The sequence below is a fragment of the Diaporthe citri genome (genome assembly GCF_014595645.1).
Source record: "Diaporthe citri strain NFHF-8-4 chromosome Unknown scaffold_5, whole genome shotgun sequence".
Taxonomy (NCBI): Eukaryota; Fungi; Ascomycota; class Sordariomycetes; order Diaporthales; family Diaporthaceae; genus Diaporthe; species Diaporthe citri.
The window spans coordinates 2,563,142-2,576,181 of NW_025064850.1; the positions used below are offsets into that span (position 1 = coordinate 2,563,142).

Sequence of the window (13,040 nt, forward strand, 5' to 3'; positions counted from 1 at the left end):
ATGGAAACGTGGCCGCGCCGGCGACGAGGGCAGTTCGCGAGTGATGATTGGGCTAACAGAGGCAGGACGAGCTGGTCTAGAAGTGCATTCTTGATGATGGATGCTGATCCCAAAAAGGCTGAAATGCAAGTGTACACGGTAAATGTGGATGAAGCTTCATCCAGAAACGAGGTCGGGCTTGGCACCAAGTCTTACTGAAGAGCGGCTGGTGAACGCGTGGGTAAAAGTAAACAAAGCTACTAGATGGTGCAGGAGCGATGGCAACGCGTGAGGTCGGCCGCTCTTGCATGTGCAATTGGTGTGTGTGTGTGTGTGTGTGTGTGTGTGTGTGTGTGTGTGTGTGTGTGAGAGACCATCGATTACCAGAAACTGACTGCAAGTGTGCCCGCACTTGGCCCACAATTGCGAATCCTTGGAATGACAGGAACATGACAGCAAATCCTACATAGCAGCAGGATCGTCTTATTGCGATCGTATCTATGGGACGTGTGTATTTGAACGCATACAACTGCCGGTCGAGTCCAAGAAACTGAACATGTCCCTCTCTAGTCGGGTCTCAGCCGAGTCGGCAGTGCATACCATGACTGGATTTCAGAGCGGGGTGACATGCAGCCTGCAGGTACGCGTTGCAGGGTCAGATAATGACTGCCTGTTGTCCTGACAATCCACCAATGCGTGGAATGTGCGTCGGAGGGCAGGGGAGTCGCATCGACACTGGCGTCTCGGCCCCGCAGCAACACCGCTGAAATACTTCCACCACCCATCCACGGACGCGTCCAGTGACAGCAAGTGCTAACTTCGGCTTGGACGGCATTGTCCGTCACCACCAAAGCATAGACTTGCGTAGAGGGCGGTTCGTCCAGGGCTGTCAGGTCTTGAGCTAGGCTCTCCGGCATGAACCTGACTTGCTGCGTAGTGGGGTCGCAAGGGCTGAAACGGATCCAGTCTGGGGGGGGGGACCTGAGAAGGTCGGTCCGTTGAGCCCAGGGAGCTGAACACCAAGGCAAACTTTTCCACGAGGACGCTGGAGCCAAAGTGAGGGACTAGTTGCGCAAATCGAGCGTCGGCCTCACTCGTTTGCTTCCTCGGCGGCCTCGGCCTGGGCCTGCAGTGCGGGCGCGTGCTCTGTTGGAATGCGAACTAGAGTTTGTGGCAGAGCTGCCGCTGCTTCTGCATCAGTCTGCGGCTTCGGCAGTTTGGCTGTGAAAAGTTGACTATTAGATGACTTTCCCCGATATGTTACTACTGCAGGTTGGGGAGGAGAACTAACAAGAGGCCATGTTGATCGCACGGAGGACGTTGTGCCAGTTGCTCATGACAAGAGCGATCGCTGTTGATTTCAGTCAGACCTCGGGCCATTTACTCGTTGGAGACAACATCACGCAGACTGTTGGCTGCAGACCATACCTTCGGTGCCGTCAGACAATGTGCCCAGCTTCTGCTCCAACGCCTCCATCTGCGACGCGACTGCAGCACTCAGGTCGCGTAATTCTCGGAGATTCTCGAGCTCGGCCTTCTTCTCGTTGACCCGTGCCACCAACGCAGGAGACTGCCCTGCAGACGACGCCGAGCCCGCCATCGAGGGTTGCCGGATGTGCGGCTGGATAGACCTAGCTGGGAAAGACATGATGGTTGTATTCCTCGTAGTGAACACCTTGGGTCTGGCGGTAGGTGGAGGACGGACACCAGATGTCAACACATTCAATTGACCCAAGGTAGAGGCACACCTTGAGTGACCCTGACCCTAGCTTGCGACGCGATGATGGCATGTGTGGTTGGATAGTGGGGGAGGGAGGATCCCTTCCGCTCCTGTTGCTCGGCCAACGCACGGGTGCCATCTTGGTGCAGAAAAGCCAGCCCCCCAATAGTACCAAAGGATGAGCACTTTACTTCCTTGACCCAGTCCAACCACCTTCTTAGACCACCTTGACAGCAGGACAGAACATTCCTATCCACTCGCTCTAGCTTCTCAATTGCTACCTCTTACCACATTTATTTCGCCCTCCAACCGCTCGCCCTAGGTGCAATTATGAGAGATGGCAAGACTGAACGAAGTACCAATGTCAACAGATAGCATTGAAACGCGTAGGTGCCCGCTGGCTTCCAAGCTTACGTGGGCATTCCGACATACTGACCCGTGGTTTGTGCGCAAACAGTGAGGAGGAAATTCCTGCGGCAGAATCGAGATATCGCGAGGGTCAATTCGGCACAGTCCTTGCGCATCCGGTCGCTCGAGAGCGAATGCGGCCGACTCCTCTCGGACAACCTTACCCTGAATGGGCGCATACTGGAGCTCGAACGAGAACTCGACGAGTGCAGAGAAGCACAGAGAATCGCCGACCATGCTCTTGACATCAAGGCCAAGATGGAGGCTCAGCTCGTGGAATGGAGCGCAATGCTCGGGGGGCTGGGGGTGGAGCGCGCCGCCAAGAGGCACGCCCCTTCTTCTCCAGGTGGGACGACGGTCGCCAGACGGCGTGCAAGCATAAACCGTAGCCCAGCAGCGAGGCAGAGGCCACGGGATTCGAGGAGCAGCGCCGACATGGCTGCTTTACAGGAGGGGAGGCTACCACCTATCCAAGAAAACACAACGTATCCACGACGGACGATGAAGTATGCCAAGTCAACACCGTAAAGTATTGGCGCAGACAGTATGCTGACATTCTCTTAGCCACAATGAAATACTGGCAATCTGCTCCGAGGCCGAGGATTCACACGAGTCCCCAGATCTCGGGCCACCGCCTACTTCACGCTTTGTTGAAGAACCAGTCAAAGTCGACAGCCCCAGCAGATCAACTGGCGTCTCACACCCTAGCCCCAAGCTCAAAATCGAAGCACTCCTACCATCCAGCTCCCCTTCAAAGCCTGATGTAGAACCGACGAAGCAGGCCAGCGTGGCCTCGGAGGCGAGCTCGCAGGATGGTCCGAGACCTGTTAAGCCAGTCCGCACACAAGTTCATCCTCCCGTCAAAGCCGGCTCTAAGAGAAAATTCGGCGACGAGAACGACGAATTCCAAGTGTCTAGGGCATTCTCGACCGCGGAGAAGGCTGGCAGCAAGATCGTACCCGATAGACCACTCATTGTGAGAGATTTGAAGGATCGCCGCAGTGCAAAGGACTCGTCAACCAAGCCTGACGAGAAGAGGGCCGAGACCACAGATCCCACCAAGACACGGCCCAGGCAGCCGCTAGCAGACAAGAGCAAGAACGACGGCGTAATCTCACCGAAGAAGCTTCCCAAATCAGCGACAACAGGAGATCTTATGAAGGTCATGGCGGATCCACCCAAGGAGATCTCGCTGAAGGCTGCGCCGTTGAAGAAGAAGAGGGTTGTTCCAATCAAGCTCCCCTCACTGCAGCCAGCAGGGCCATCGGCGGCAAGACCACCAGTGGAACCAGAGACACCATCAGCGGACCCCGGAGTTGTCTTTCCTGACACCCCAGAAACCAAATCCACAAGCGAGAAGCCTAGAGACACGCCCCCGCCAGCAGACATCAGCTCTCATGGAGAAACTTCCCGACCCAGCAGGAGGGTAAGAGCATCTGTCAGCTATACCGAGCCCAACCTCAGGGATAAGATGCGCCGGCCAACCAAAGAGATGTTGGATGCAGTGTCTGGAGAAGGCAAATACAAGCGCACCAGCTCAGCTCACCATATCACCTCGGCGTCCGCATCAAAGCCCACGGCCGAAGGCGAGCTCACGCGTTCAGCGACGACAACTCAGCTTCCGGCAGCCGAAGCCGCCATGGAGAACGAGGCAGCCCGCCGGCCTCCCGTCACGAGCCCATTATTACAGAGAGACTCAATGAAAGAAGTACTGCCAGCTGGTCAGGTAGGCCAAACTGTGACCGAGCGGCGAAGGCGGCCATCATCTAGGCAAAGCCAACTGTTTGAAAAGCTAGAGAAGGCGGAAGATGAGCAAGATGAAGAAGGTGGCGCCGAGGAGAGTCACGGGATCGACCCATACGAATTCCGAGACGAGTCCACTGTGATGGAGCAGCCCAGAGAGTCCCAACCAAAAGGGAGAGGCAGCAAGGGAGCGAGACGGTCCACAGTGGCCAAAAACGTGGGCACCGACGACCAATCGGCATCAGGGGTGGATGCGAAGAAGGCCTCCCGGAAACGGGCGTCGATGGCTGCGCCTAAGAAGACATCCATGCTTGATGATGTACAGGACGAGGATTCTTCACACGAGGCCAGCCTGGAGACGGCGAGCGACATTTCATCGTCGCTACTCCAGGACAAGGCGTCGAGGCGTCGAAGCATGATGTTGTAATGTAATGAATTCTGGGACGATCTTTGCGGAGAAATTGCAAGCATGGCGTACCTGGTCTGTTTCGAGCGGCTTTGAGCGGTCTTGTGAGATGGATGGATAGAACCAGGATACCAGCGTGGTTTCTTTTGCAACAAAAGGAAGCGCATGTAAGGCCGAGTTTTGGAACGAGGCATTATGAGTATCTAATGTGGCACTTGAAGAAATGAGACTCCCGCTTGTCCGTCTGCGCCTCTGTCTCTCCATGAAGACCCAACAAGCCCACACAGCCATTGAATCCTTGTCATGATGTTCTCAACGGTGTGCCACCGTTGCAATAGTTGCGGCCTGTCCGTCACAACAGCTTGATGTTCTCTCGTGCAGACGCGTGAACCCCCCTATGATGCTCCTGTCGGTTCTACCGGCTTTGTATACGTGACCTTCTCGACCGCAACGTTCTCGGCGCCATTCTCATCCTTCCTCAGTTGGTACACATACAGCGTCAGTGATATGCCTTGGACCTAGGTCGGGATGGCGTCAGCTCAATTGTAACCGCAAACATGGGCTTACCGCCCGCCACTGAGGCCACGTGCCGCCTATGGCCAGCAACAACGTTCAAAAAGGGGCGCAACCTACATCCATCAAGCAGAAGCTCGGCACGACCTCCTCCTCCTCGCCCTCGCCGGTGCCCCAGCCGGTGGAGAAGGCGCCGGTGGCGGAGCCCGGGTTCACGAAGAACTTGTCCATGTACTCAAAGCACTCGAACTTGTGGGTGCCGCCCCAGCAGAGGACGTCGACATCGAGCTTGTTGGCCTCGGCCAGCAGCAGGTCGGGCTCGCTGGAGACGAGGGTGAAGCCCTCGAGGAAGCCGATGCGCAGTCCGCCGTGGGCGACGACCTGCGTCAGGGGCAGGGAGGTGGCCTCGACGTCGAAGCGGCCCTTGACGATCTTGAGGTCCGGCGAGATGGAGCGGAGGTACTCGTACGTCGGCTTGTCGGTCAGGTTGCCGAGGCAGAGGGACTGGGAGATCTTGCCCGGGGCGAGGAGCTTTTTGAACTGCGAGATGACTGTTAGCGTGCTGTCCTGTTCGCTTCGGAGAGGTGAGGATTAAGGTGGTGTCTTGTATGAGGGGTGTGTGTGTGTGTGTGTGTGTGCGCGGGCGCGCCGTTGGCGAGGTACCTTTGGGGGGATGTCGAGAGCTCGATCGGGGATGTGGAGGTCCCCTATCACTAGGATGAGGAAAGCCATTGTGCCGCTCGGTATTGTGATGGAACTAGGAAGGAGTCGAGGCGAAGATTCGTGCCTCAATGGCTCGTACCGCGTCCAGAGCGACTCGGCCAAGAGGGTCGAGCTTCAGCAGGAGGCAGGCCAGGGCGCCGGGGCGCCGGTGATGTCGTAGACACGCGGGTTTCCAAGGTTAGTTGCGGGGAACCTGCTGCATGCTTGGGAGTCGTCTGTGGGTCTTCTCCTGACGCTGGGGGGCAGGGCACGGCTCGTAACGTCGGTTGTGGTTGTTCTTTGGAGCTAAAGTTGTTGTAGACCTCGTCTCATGGCTGACGACCGTACATCATCTACACCACCAAGATACACTGCCTGGTACCTGGACGTAGGACCCCTGTCTGTCCCGCTCCGCTGCTGGGGTAGCTCCGACCGGAACTGCCTGCCGGTAGCAGCAGATGCGCAGGTACGTTGGTACCTCGCAGGCTGGACAACCGCAGCCTCCCGAGGCCCGGAGCAAACCCGGACTTGGCAGCCGAGTTGTCAAAGTAAGGCCATTTGTCGGTGTCTGTTGCAGTTCGGGCAAAGACAATGCTGGGCAGTTCGGTACACAACCCGAGTGCCCAAGTTATTAGTCAAATGTCGTTGAAATCGGTTCATGCCCCCGCCTGCCAGCACGCTTCCCTTGCTTGAAACAGATATAGACAGTGGAGGACAGGGCAACACAGGACAGCAGAGAACAGGACGAGGCCTGTGCTCCACCACTTCCATCTGTGGTTTCTGTTCAATCACTTGCTGTTTGTTCCGTGCTGTGTGGGCGGCACCGATCACCGATTGGGGTACCGGGCAGCAGACTCTCCAAGACATCCCAATGTACCGGTCTCGGCCCCTGTCACTCATAGCCATGATACCCCGCGGCAGCTCCGCAAGCCGTCGCCTCTCCCTCACGGCGAATCACTTGCTTTCAACAGCACCATCCTCATCCTCTTCATCTTCATCATCAACTGCTCAAGCACGAGTGCAAGGACCACGACACCTCTCGACTACTACAACAACAGCACAGGATCCCGCCACCATGTCTTCCCAGCCAGAACACTCCACCCTGCTCATCCCGGGGCCCATTGAGTTTGACGATGCTGTGCTGCAGTCTATGAGTCACTACAGGTGAGACAAGATATATCCTACTGTACTTCTTCACGGCACGGTGTCAAGGCATGCCACACCAATGGCTCTGCAGCGGCACCCAGGCGCTGCGCAGGAGTGGCTTCTGAAGCCGAACATGACAGCGGGGTCGCGCTGCCGGAGCTGTTGGCCTATGTGCCCATCCTACCCGTTCGGGGCTTTGGTGTGGCCCGTCTTCCGACAGTGTACCCCAGCCGTGCAAGTTGTACAGAAGAAGCAGAGTATTAACCACTTTCATCCCGTAGCGAGAGCCATGTCGGTCCTGGCTTTGTCTCCACGTTTGGTGATACCTTGTCCATGTTGCGGAAGCTCTTCCAGACAACGGATCCTTCCTCGCAGCCCTTTGTCATCTCGGGTTCCGGAACCCTGGGCTGGGACCTGGTCGCGGCCAACCTTGTTGAGCCCGGTGAGAACGTGCTGGTCTTGACCACCGGCTACTTTGGTGACAGCTTTGCGGACTGCTTCAAGGTCTACGGCGCCAACGTCGACCAGTTGAAGCCCGCCGTCGGCTCAAGGCCGCAGTTGCCCGAGATAGAGGCAGCCCTCAAGTCCAAGAAGTACAAGGTCATCTCTGTCACCCATGTAGACACCTCGACCGGCGTGTTGAGCACGCTGCCGGAGCTTTCGGAGCTTGTTCAGAGGGTATCCCCCGAGACTTTGTTGATCGTCGACGGCGTCTGCTCCGTCGCCGGCGAGGAGATCGACTTTGACAAGTGGAAGCTTGACGGAGTCGTTACCGCCAGCCAAAAGGCCATCGGCTGCCCTGCCGGATTGTCCATTTCCATGTTCAGCGGCCGGGCTATCAAGGTGTTTGAGGAGCGCAAGGCGCCGATTGGCGCTTATTTCGCGTCTATGAAGAACTGGACCCCCAGTACGTTTTCCCTTATTTCGGAGTCGCGAGATGGTGGAGCAAGGACTGACTCTCTTGCAGTTATGAGGAACTACGAGGCTAAGAAGCCCTCTTATTTCGCCACTCCCTCCCCACAGTTGATCCACGCCCTTAACACAGCACTCAAACAGATCCTGTCTGCTGGGCCTGTGTCAGCGCGCTTTGCAAAGCACGCCGAGGTCTCCGACAGGATCAAGAAGGCCGTCGAGGCCCTTGGCCTGAAGCAGGTGGCGTCCAAGCCCGAGGATCGATCTCACTGCATGACGGCCATTTACCTGCCAGACAATGTCAAGGCTGCAGAGATCCTGCCTGCACTGGCCAAGAGGAATGTCGTGTTTGCTGGCGGCATCCACAAGGAGATTGCACCCAAGTACATCCGTTTCGGGCACATGGGCGTCTCTGTGACGGATGAAAAGCGAGGCGATATCGACCGCGCCCTCAAGGCGTTGGAAGATGGCCTGACCGAGTGTGGATATCAGAAGGCATAAAACCCGAGCTCGGCATGACAGCTCAGACGCTACGGGAGGCAGGATTCTGGCAACTGGTAGACAAAATTCGAATTTCCACGAGACGATTAAAAAAGAGAAAGCGGCTCGTGTGTATAGAGACAGTAGTCTAGATGTCAACGTTTTGTCGCGGAACTGTTGGCGCTTCTGGGAGAGTCCCGGGAGAGTCTTCTGTGTTCTTCCATTCATTAGTAAACACCTGCTGACGAGGACTCACTCCCGCTCTGCACCGCCCTGCAAGTGTGAAGAAAAGAGCTCCGTTCGGTTTGAGGGAGCGCAGTATTCTCACCACCAGACTGCCCCGAAACCAGCCCCTGCTCAGTGTGTGACCAGCCCCACAGCCAGTCATCTGCGAGAATCACCCGTTGAAGTTGAGGATTTGAAGCGACGCGCTTTTTTAGAGTGCTGATGCGCAGAGAGACGCGAGCTGTCAGGCTGCCAGTGACGTGTGGTTAGTACCTAGGTAGTTAGCTGTACCTGGCCCCTGCAAAATTCCGGGCGGGGTAGCGCGAGCGAGCGCAAGTGGGTTGGGTCGGCCTGGCTGCAGCCTCTTGTCTCCCGTCCAAAAGCTCAAGGCTTACCACCTCTCTTGACTTGACCTGCCTCTCCTCAGCCGACATTCTTTTGCGGTCTCGCAACGTCCCTCCCACCACACCAGAGAACAGCCATACCCCAGGGCAAAGACCTCCTTTTTCCTTTTCCGCGAGCATCTTTGGTGCTTGTGCCTCTTCCCCTCTTGTCCCACCTCTCCGCCAAATACCACCACCTCGACCCGACTGCACACAACCCCAACCTCCCACTGCCTTGCCGCCAAGCCGTCGCCATGGCGATATCTATCGAGGAGCTCGACGTGCTCGTCCGTAGCTTTTACGAGGGACGAGGCGAACAGGTAGGCTTCTCTTTATTTAATCTTTGCCACGGCTGCTGTGGACAAAGTCGCTGACCATACTCTCCTCCAACAGCAAAAAGCCGCCCAGGCCGCTCTGAACCAGGTAAGCCACCCGGTCGCGCCGCATGCCGGAACCGACAATCGCTGACTGGTCATGACTACAGTTCAAGGAGGATCCCGATGCTTGGCTTATGGTGGACGATATCCTCTCCAAGGCGAGCTACCCACAGACGAAGTGTATGTACACGAGAGCAAAACCAAACATGCCGAGTTGGGGCTAACCAGTCGCAAAGACCTGGCGCTGCAGGTTCTCGACAACGTCATCTCAACGAGATGGAGGGTTCTCCCGAGGGAGCAATGCCAAGGTACGCAACGCTGAGCTGGTAGACTTTGGCTGTATCGCCCGCTGACCCGGGTACAGGCATCCGCAACTTCATTGTCTCCTTCATCCTGCAGTGCTCCAGCACCGAGGAGTCCTTGCGATCCCAGCGAACCTTGCTCAACAAGCTTAACCTCGTCCTCATCTCCGTCCTGAAGCAGGAGTGGCCTCACAACTGGCCGACCTTCATCAACGAGATCATACAAGCCTGTCATTCGAGCCTCTCGGTCTGCGAGAACAATATGATCATCCTTCGACTTCTGTCCGAGGAGGTCTTCGACTACTCCGCCGAGCAGATGACCTCCACCAAGACCCGAAGTCTGAAGACGACCATGTGCAACGAGTTCTCTCAGATCTTCCAGCTTTGCCAGGAGATCCTTAACACGGCAACCCAGCCAAGCTTGGTACTGGCGACACTAGAGACACTGCTTCGGTTCTGCAACTGGATTCCTCTCGGCTATATCTTTGAGACGCCATTGATCTCACTTCTGCGGACACGTTTCCTGGAGGTGCCCGAGTTCCGCAACGTCACGCTCCAATGCTTGACGGAGATTGGCGGCCTCCAGACTGGGGGCCCGGCGGGCAACAACTACGACGAGCAGCTTGTAAAGATGTTTACTGAGGTCCTAACCACTATTTCGACCATTATACCCATCCAAATGGACCTCAAGACGACATACCCACAAAGTAACTCCCGAGACCAGCAGTTCGTGCAGAATTTGGCTCTTTTTCTGACGAATTTCTTCTCCATGCACTTGAACCTGATTGAGAACCTGCCCAATCGCGACTACCTCTCCCATGCTCACTACTACCTGATTCGTATCTCTCAGATCGATGACCGAGAAATTTTCAAGATTTGCCTGGATTACTGGCTGAAGCTGGTCCAGGAGCTCTACGAGGAAATGCAGTCCCTTCCCATCGGCGACAACCCACTGATGGCCATGGGAGCCATGTCAGGTGGCGCACCAAATCCCGCGCTTCTAAACAACTACCCCTTGCGGAAGCACAAATACCAGGAGGTCTTGTCCAACCTTCGAGTCGTTATGATCGAGAAGATGGTTCGCCCTGAGGAGGTTCTGATTGTCGAGAACGAGGAAGGCGAGATCGTGCGGGAATTCGTGAAGGAAAGCGACACAGTGCAGCTATACAAGACCATCCGCGAGTGTCTCGTCTACCTGACCCACCTGGACGTCGTCGATACAGAACAGATCATGACAGACAAGCTCGCCAAGCAGGTCGACGGTTCGGAATGGTCCTGGCACAACTGCAACGTCCTGTGCTGGGCCATCGGATCGATTTCCCTGGCCATGAACGAGGAGACAGAAAAGCGCTTCCTGGTCACCGTGATTAAAGATCTGCTTGGTCTCACCGAGATGAAGCGTGGCAAGGACAACAAGGCCGTGGTCGCATCCAATATTATGTACATTGTCGGCCAGTACCCTCGCTTCTTGAAGGCTCATTGGAAATTCCTAAAGACGGTCGTGAACAAGTTGTTTGAGTTCATGCACGAGTCCCATGAAGGTATGTTGCTTCTTGTCGCTATCCTACGTCACAGCTGACAATCGTTACAGGTGTTCAGGATATGGCATGCGATACGTTCATCAAGATAGCCAAGTCTTGCAAGCGTCATTTCGTTGCCCTGCAGCCTAGTGAGCACGAACCCTTCATCGAGGAAATCGTTAGGAACCTTCCCAAGATCACGGGCGATCTCACCCCTCAGCAAGTGCATACCTTCTACGAGGCCTGCGGCTATATGGTGGCGGCCCAGGGCAACCGCAACCAGCAGGAGCGACTTTTGGCGGAGCTTATGCAGCACCCCAACGCTGCCTGGGATGAGATCATCAAGCAAGCAACGGTGAACCCGGCCATCCTCCAAGACGCCGACACGATCAAGATCATTGGGAACATCATGAAGACCAATGTTTCAGCTTGTTCGTCGGTCGGGTCGTACTTCTTCCCGCAGATTGGCCGTATCTACCACGACATGCTGCAGATGTACAGGGCAACGAGCCAGCTGATCTCTGAATCCGTCGCAAAGGAAGGAGAGATCGCCACCAAGATGCCGAAGGTTCGAGGCTTGCGGACGATCAAGAAGGAGATTTTGAAGTTGATCGAGACGTACGTGGACAAGGCCGAGGATCACACAGCCGTGCGAACCCAGATGGTCCCGCCTCTGCTCGACTGCGTCCTTGTCGACTACAACCGTAACGTGCCTGGTGCCCGTGATGCGGAGGTTCTGAGGGCCATGACTGCTGTCATCTCCAAGTTGTCCTCTCTCATGGAGGACCAAGTACCGGCCATCATGGAGAATGTGTTTGAATGCACGCTGGACATGATCAACAAGGATTTCTCGGAGTTCCCAGAGCATCGGGTCGAGTTCTTCAACCTACTGAGGGCGATCAACCTGAACTGCTTCCCTGCGCTGTTGAAGTTGGACAACCGACAGTTCAAGTTTGTCATTGACTCGTGCATGTGGGCTAGCAAACACGATAATCGCGATGTTGAAGCAGCAGGCCTTAACATGTGTCTTGAGCTGATCAACAACATCGCCGAAAAAACCGATGTTTCGACGTCCAACGCATTCTTCAACCAGTTCTTCACGCCGATCCTGCAGGACGTCTTCTTCGTGGTCACGGACCAGGATCACAAGGCCGGGTTCAAGACTCAGTCGATGTTGCTCATGCGCATGTTCTACTTTGTGCAACCAGCTGATGGAACCGCTTCAAAGATCCAGGGCCCTATCTATCAGCCGGAGATGGCCCAGGCAGGCACCTCGAACCGCGAATTCCTCGGAAACTTTGTGGCGACATTATTGGCAAACGCGTTCAACAACCTCCAAGCGTGAGTGCTACCACTATGTTTCTGCTAATGACATCCACTAACATCGTTTCAGGCCACAAATCGCTGCCTTTGTTGAGGGGCTATTCGCGCTTAACACGCAGTATGACAAGTTCCGGCTTCACCTGCGTGACTTCCTCATTTCGATGAAGGAGTACGCTGGAGACAACGCCGAGTTGTACCAAGTTGAGAAGGAGAAAGAAGATGCTGCCAAGCAACAGGCAGACCTGGACCGGAGATCGAAGGTTGGCGGCCTCATGAAGCCGTCGGAGCTGGAGAACGATGACGACGAGCTGTGACTCAGACAAGAGTTTCGCAACGAATTCGCACCGCCAAACGTCGCGGGCACTGAGGAGTCTAGCGGCCCAGAGGGTCCGTCGGGCGTTCTTGACGGCTGGGACGTCTACGGTCTTTGACTGCCGGAGGACGATGAGAGGGCACGGCCAAGGGATGGCGCGGGACGAAACCGGGGGGGGGGGGAAAGGGGCGGGGAGTGATCTGCAGCCGCGGACACACCCGAAAATACACATTCCCTATTCCATTTTGTATGATACCACATAGAGGAAGAACCGGCACGAGGCTGGTAGGGACAGGGGCAGCTAAGAGATCATTCGAGGAGAAGACACAGCCTTCTCCGCTGACTCGTCTAGAAGCAACAGATGGTATTCGCGCGAGAGGGCGGCAACCTCGAGGGAGAAAAGTATCGAGACGGGGCTCTTCTTGTGTAGGAAATTGACGGAGGAACTCTGGTCTGCCGGAAGGAGTCGGCTTAGCTGGTCGGTCGACGACCGCCATGCCGGATGCTGAGGGGCGCATGTCGATGACTCATGGGGTTTGTTCGACTTAGCTAAATAATCCAGAGTAGACAGATGCCAAAAGTCCGTCA

The 13,040-nt window shown here is 56.0% G+C and overlaps 5 protein-coding genes across 5 annotated transcripts; 3 read left to right on the forward strand and 2 right to left on the reverse strand.

The window, feature by feature from the left end:
• Nucleotides 1-1,069: 1,069 nt before the first annotated feature.
• On the reverse strand, nucleotides 1,070-1,627 carry INS49_011341 (uncharacterized protein; the record flags this gene model as incomplete). The annotated part of the gene is made up of 3 exons (XM_043172059.1): nucleotides 1,070-1,200; nucleotides 1,271-1,330; nucleotides 1,408-1,627. The coding sequence occupies 3 exons, from the start codon at nucleotides 1,625-1,627 to the stop codon at nucleotides 1,070-1,072; spliced, it is 411 nt and encodes a 136-aa protein (XP_043023804.1).
• A 433-nt stretch (nucleotides 1,628-2,060) lies between these two features.
• Nucleotides 2,061-4,277, forward strand: INS49_011342 (uncharacterized protein; the record flags this gene model as incomplete). Its single annotated transcript, XM_043172060.1, has 3 exons — nucleotides 2,061-2,085; nucleotides 2,157-2,613; nucleotides 2,672-4,277. 3 exons carry the CDS (start codon nucleotides 2,061-2,063, stop codon nucleotides 4,275-4,277), a joined length of 2,088 nt encoding a protein of 695 aa, XP_043023805.1.
• A 374-nt stretch (nucleotides 4,278-4,651) lies between these two features.
• Nucleotides 4,652-5,501, reverse strand: INS49_011343 (uncharacterized protein; the record flags this gene model as incomplete). The annotated part of the gene is made up of 4 exons (XM_043172061.1): nucleotides 4,652-4,774; nucleotides 4,824-4,832; nucleotides 4,890-5,309; nucleotides 5,433-5,501. The coding sequence occupies 4 exons, from the start codon at nucleotides 5,499-5,501 to the stop codon at nucleotides 4,652-4,654; spliced, it is 621 nt and encodes a 206-aa protein (XP_043023806.1).
• Nucleotides 5,502-6,546: 1,045 nt separating this feature from the next.
• Nucleotides 6,547-8,030, forward strand: INS49_011344 (uncharacterized protein; the record flags this gene model as incomplete). Its single annotated transcript, XM_043172062.1, has 4 exons — nucleotides 6,547-6,635; nucleotides 6,758-6,838; nucleotides 6,899-7,524; nucleotides 7,585-8,030. 4 exons carry the CDS (start codon nucleotides 6,547-6,549, stop codon nucleotides 8,028-8,030), a joined length of 1,242 nt encoding a protein of 413 aa, XP_043023807.1.
• An 841-nt stretch (nucleotides 8,031-8,871) lies between these two features.
• Nucleotides 8,872-12,453, forward strand: INS49_011345 (uncharacterized protein; the record flags this gene model as incomplete). The annotated part of the gene is made up of 7 exons (XM_043172063.1): nucleotides 8,872-8,937; nucleotides 9,011-9,040; nucleotides 9,102-9,174; nucleotides 9,231-9,302; nucleotides 9,359-10,837; nucleotides 10,888-12,157; nucleotides 12,210-12,453. The coding sequence occupies 7 exons, from the start codon at nucleotides 8,872-8,874 to the stop codon at nucleotides 12,451-12,453; spliced, it is 3,234 nt and encodes a 1,077-aa protein (XP_043023808.1).
• Nucleotides 12,454-13,040: the final 587 nt, after the last annotated feature.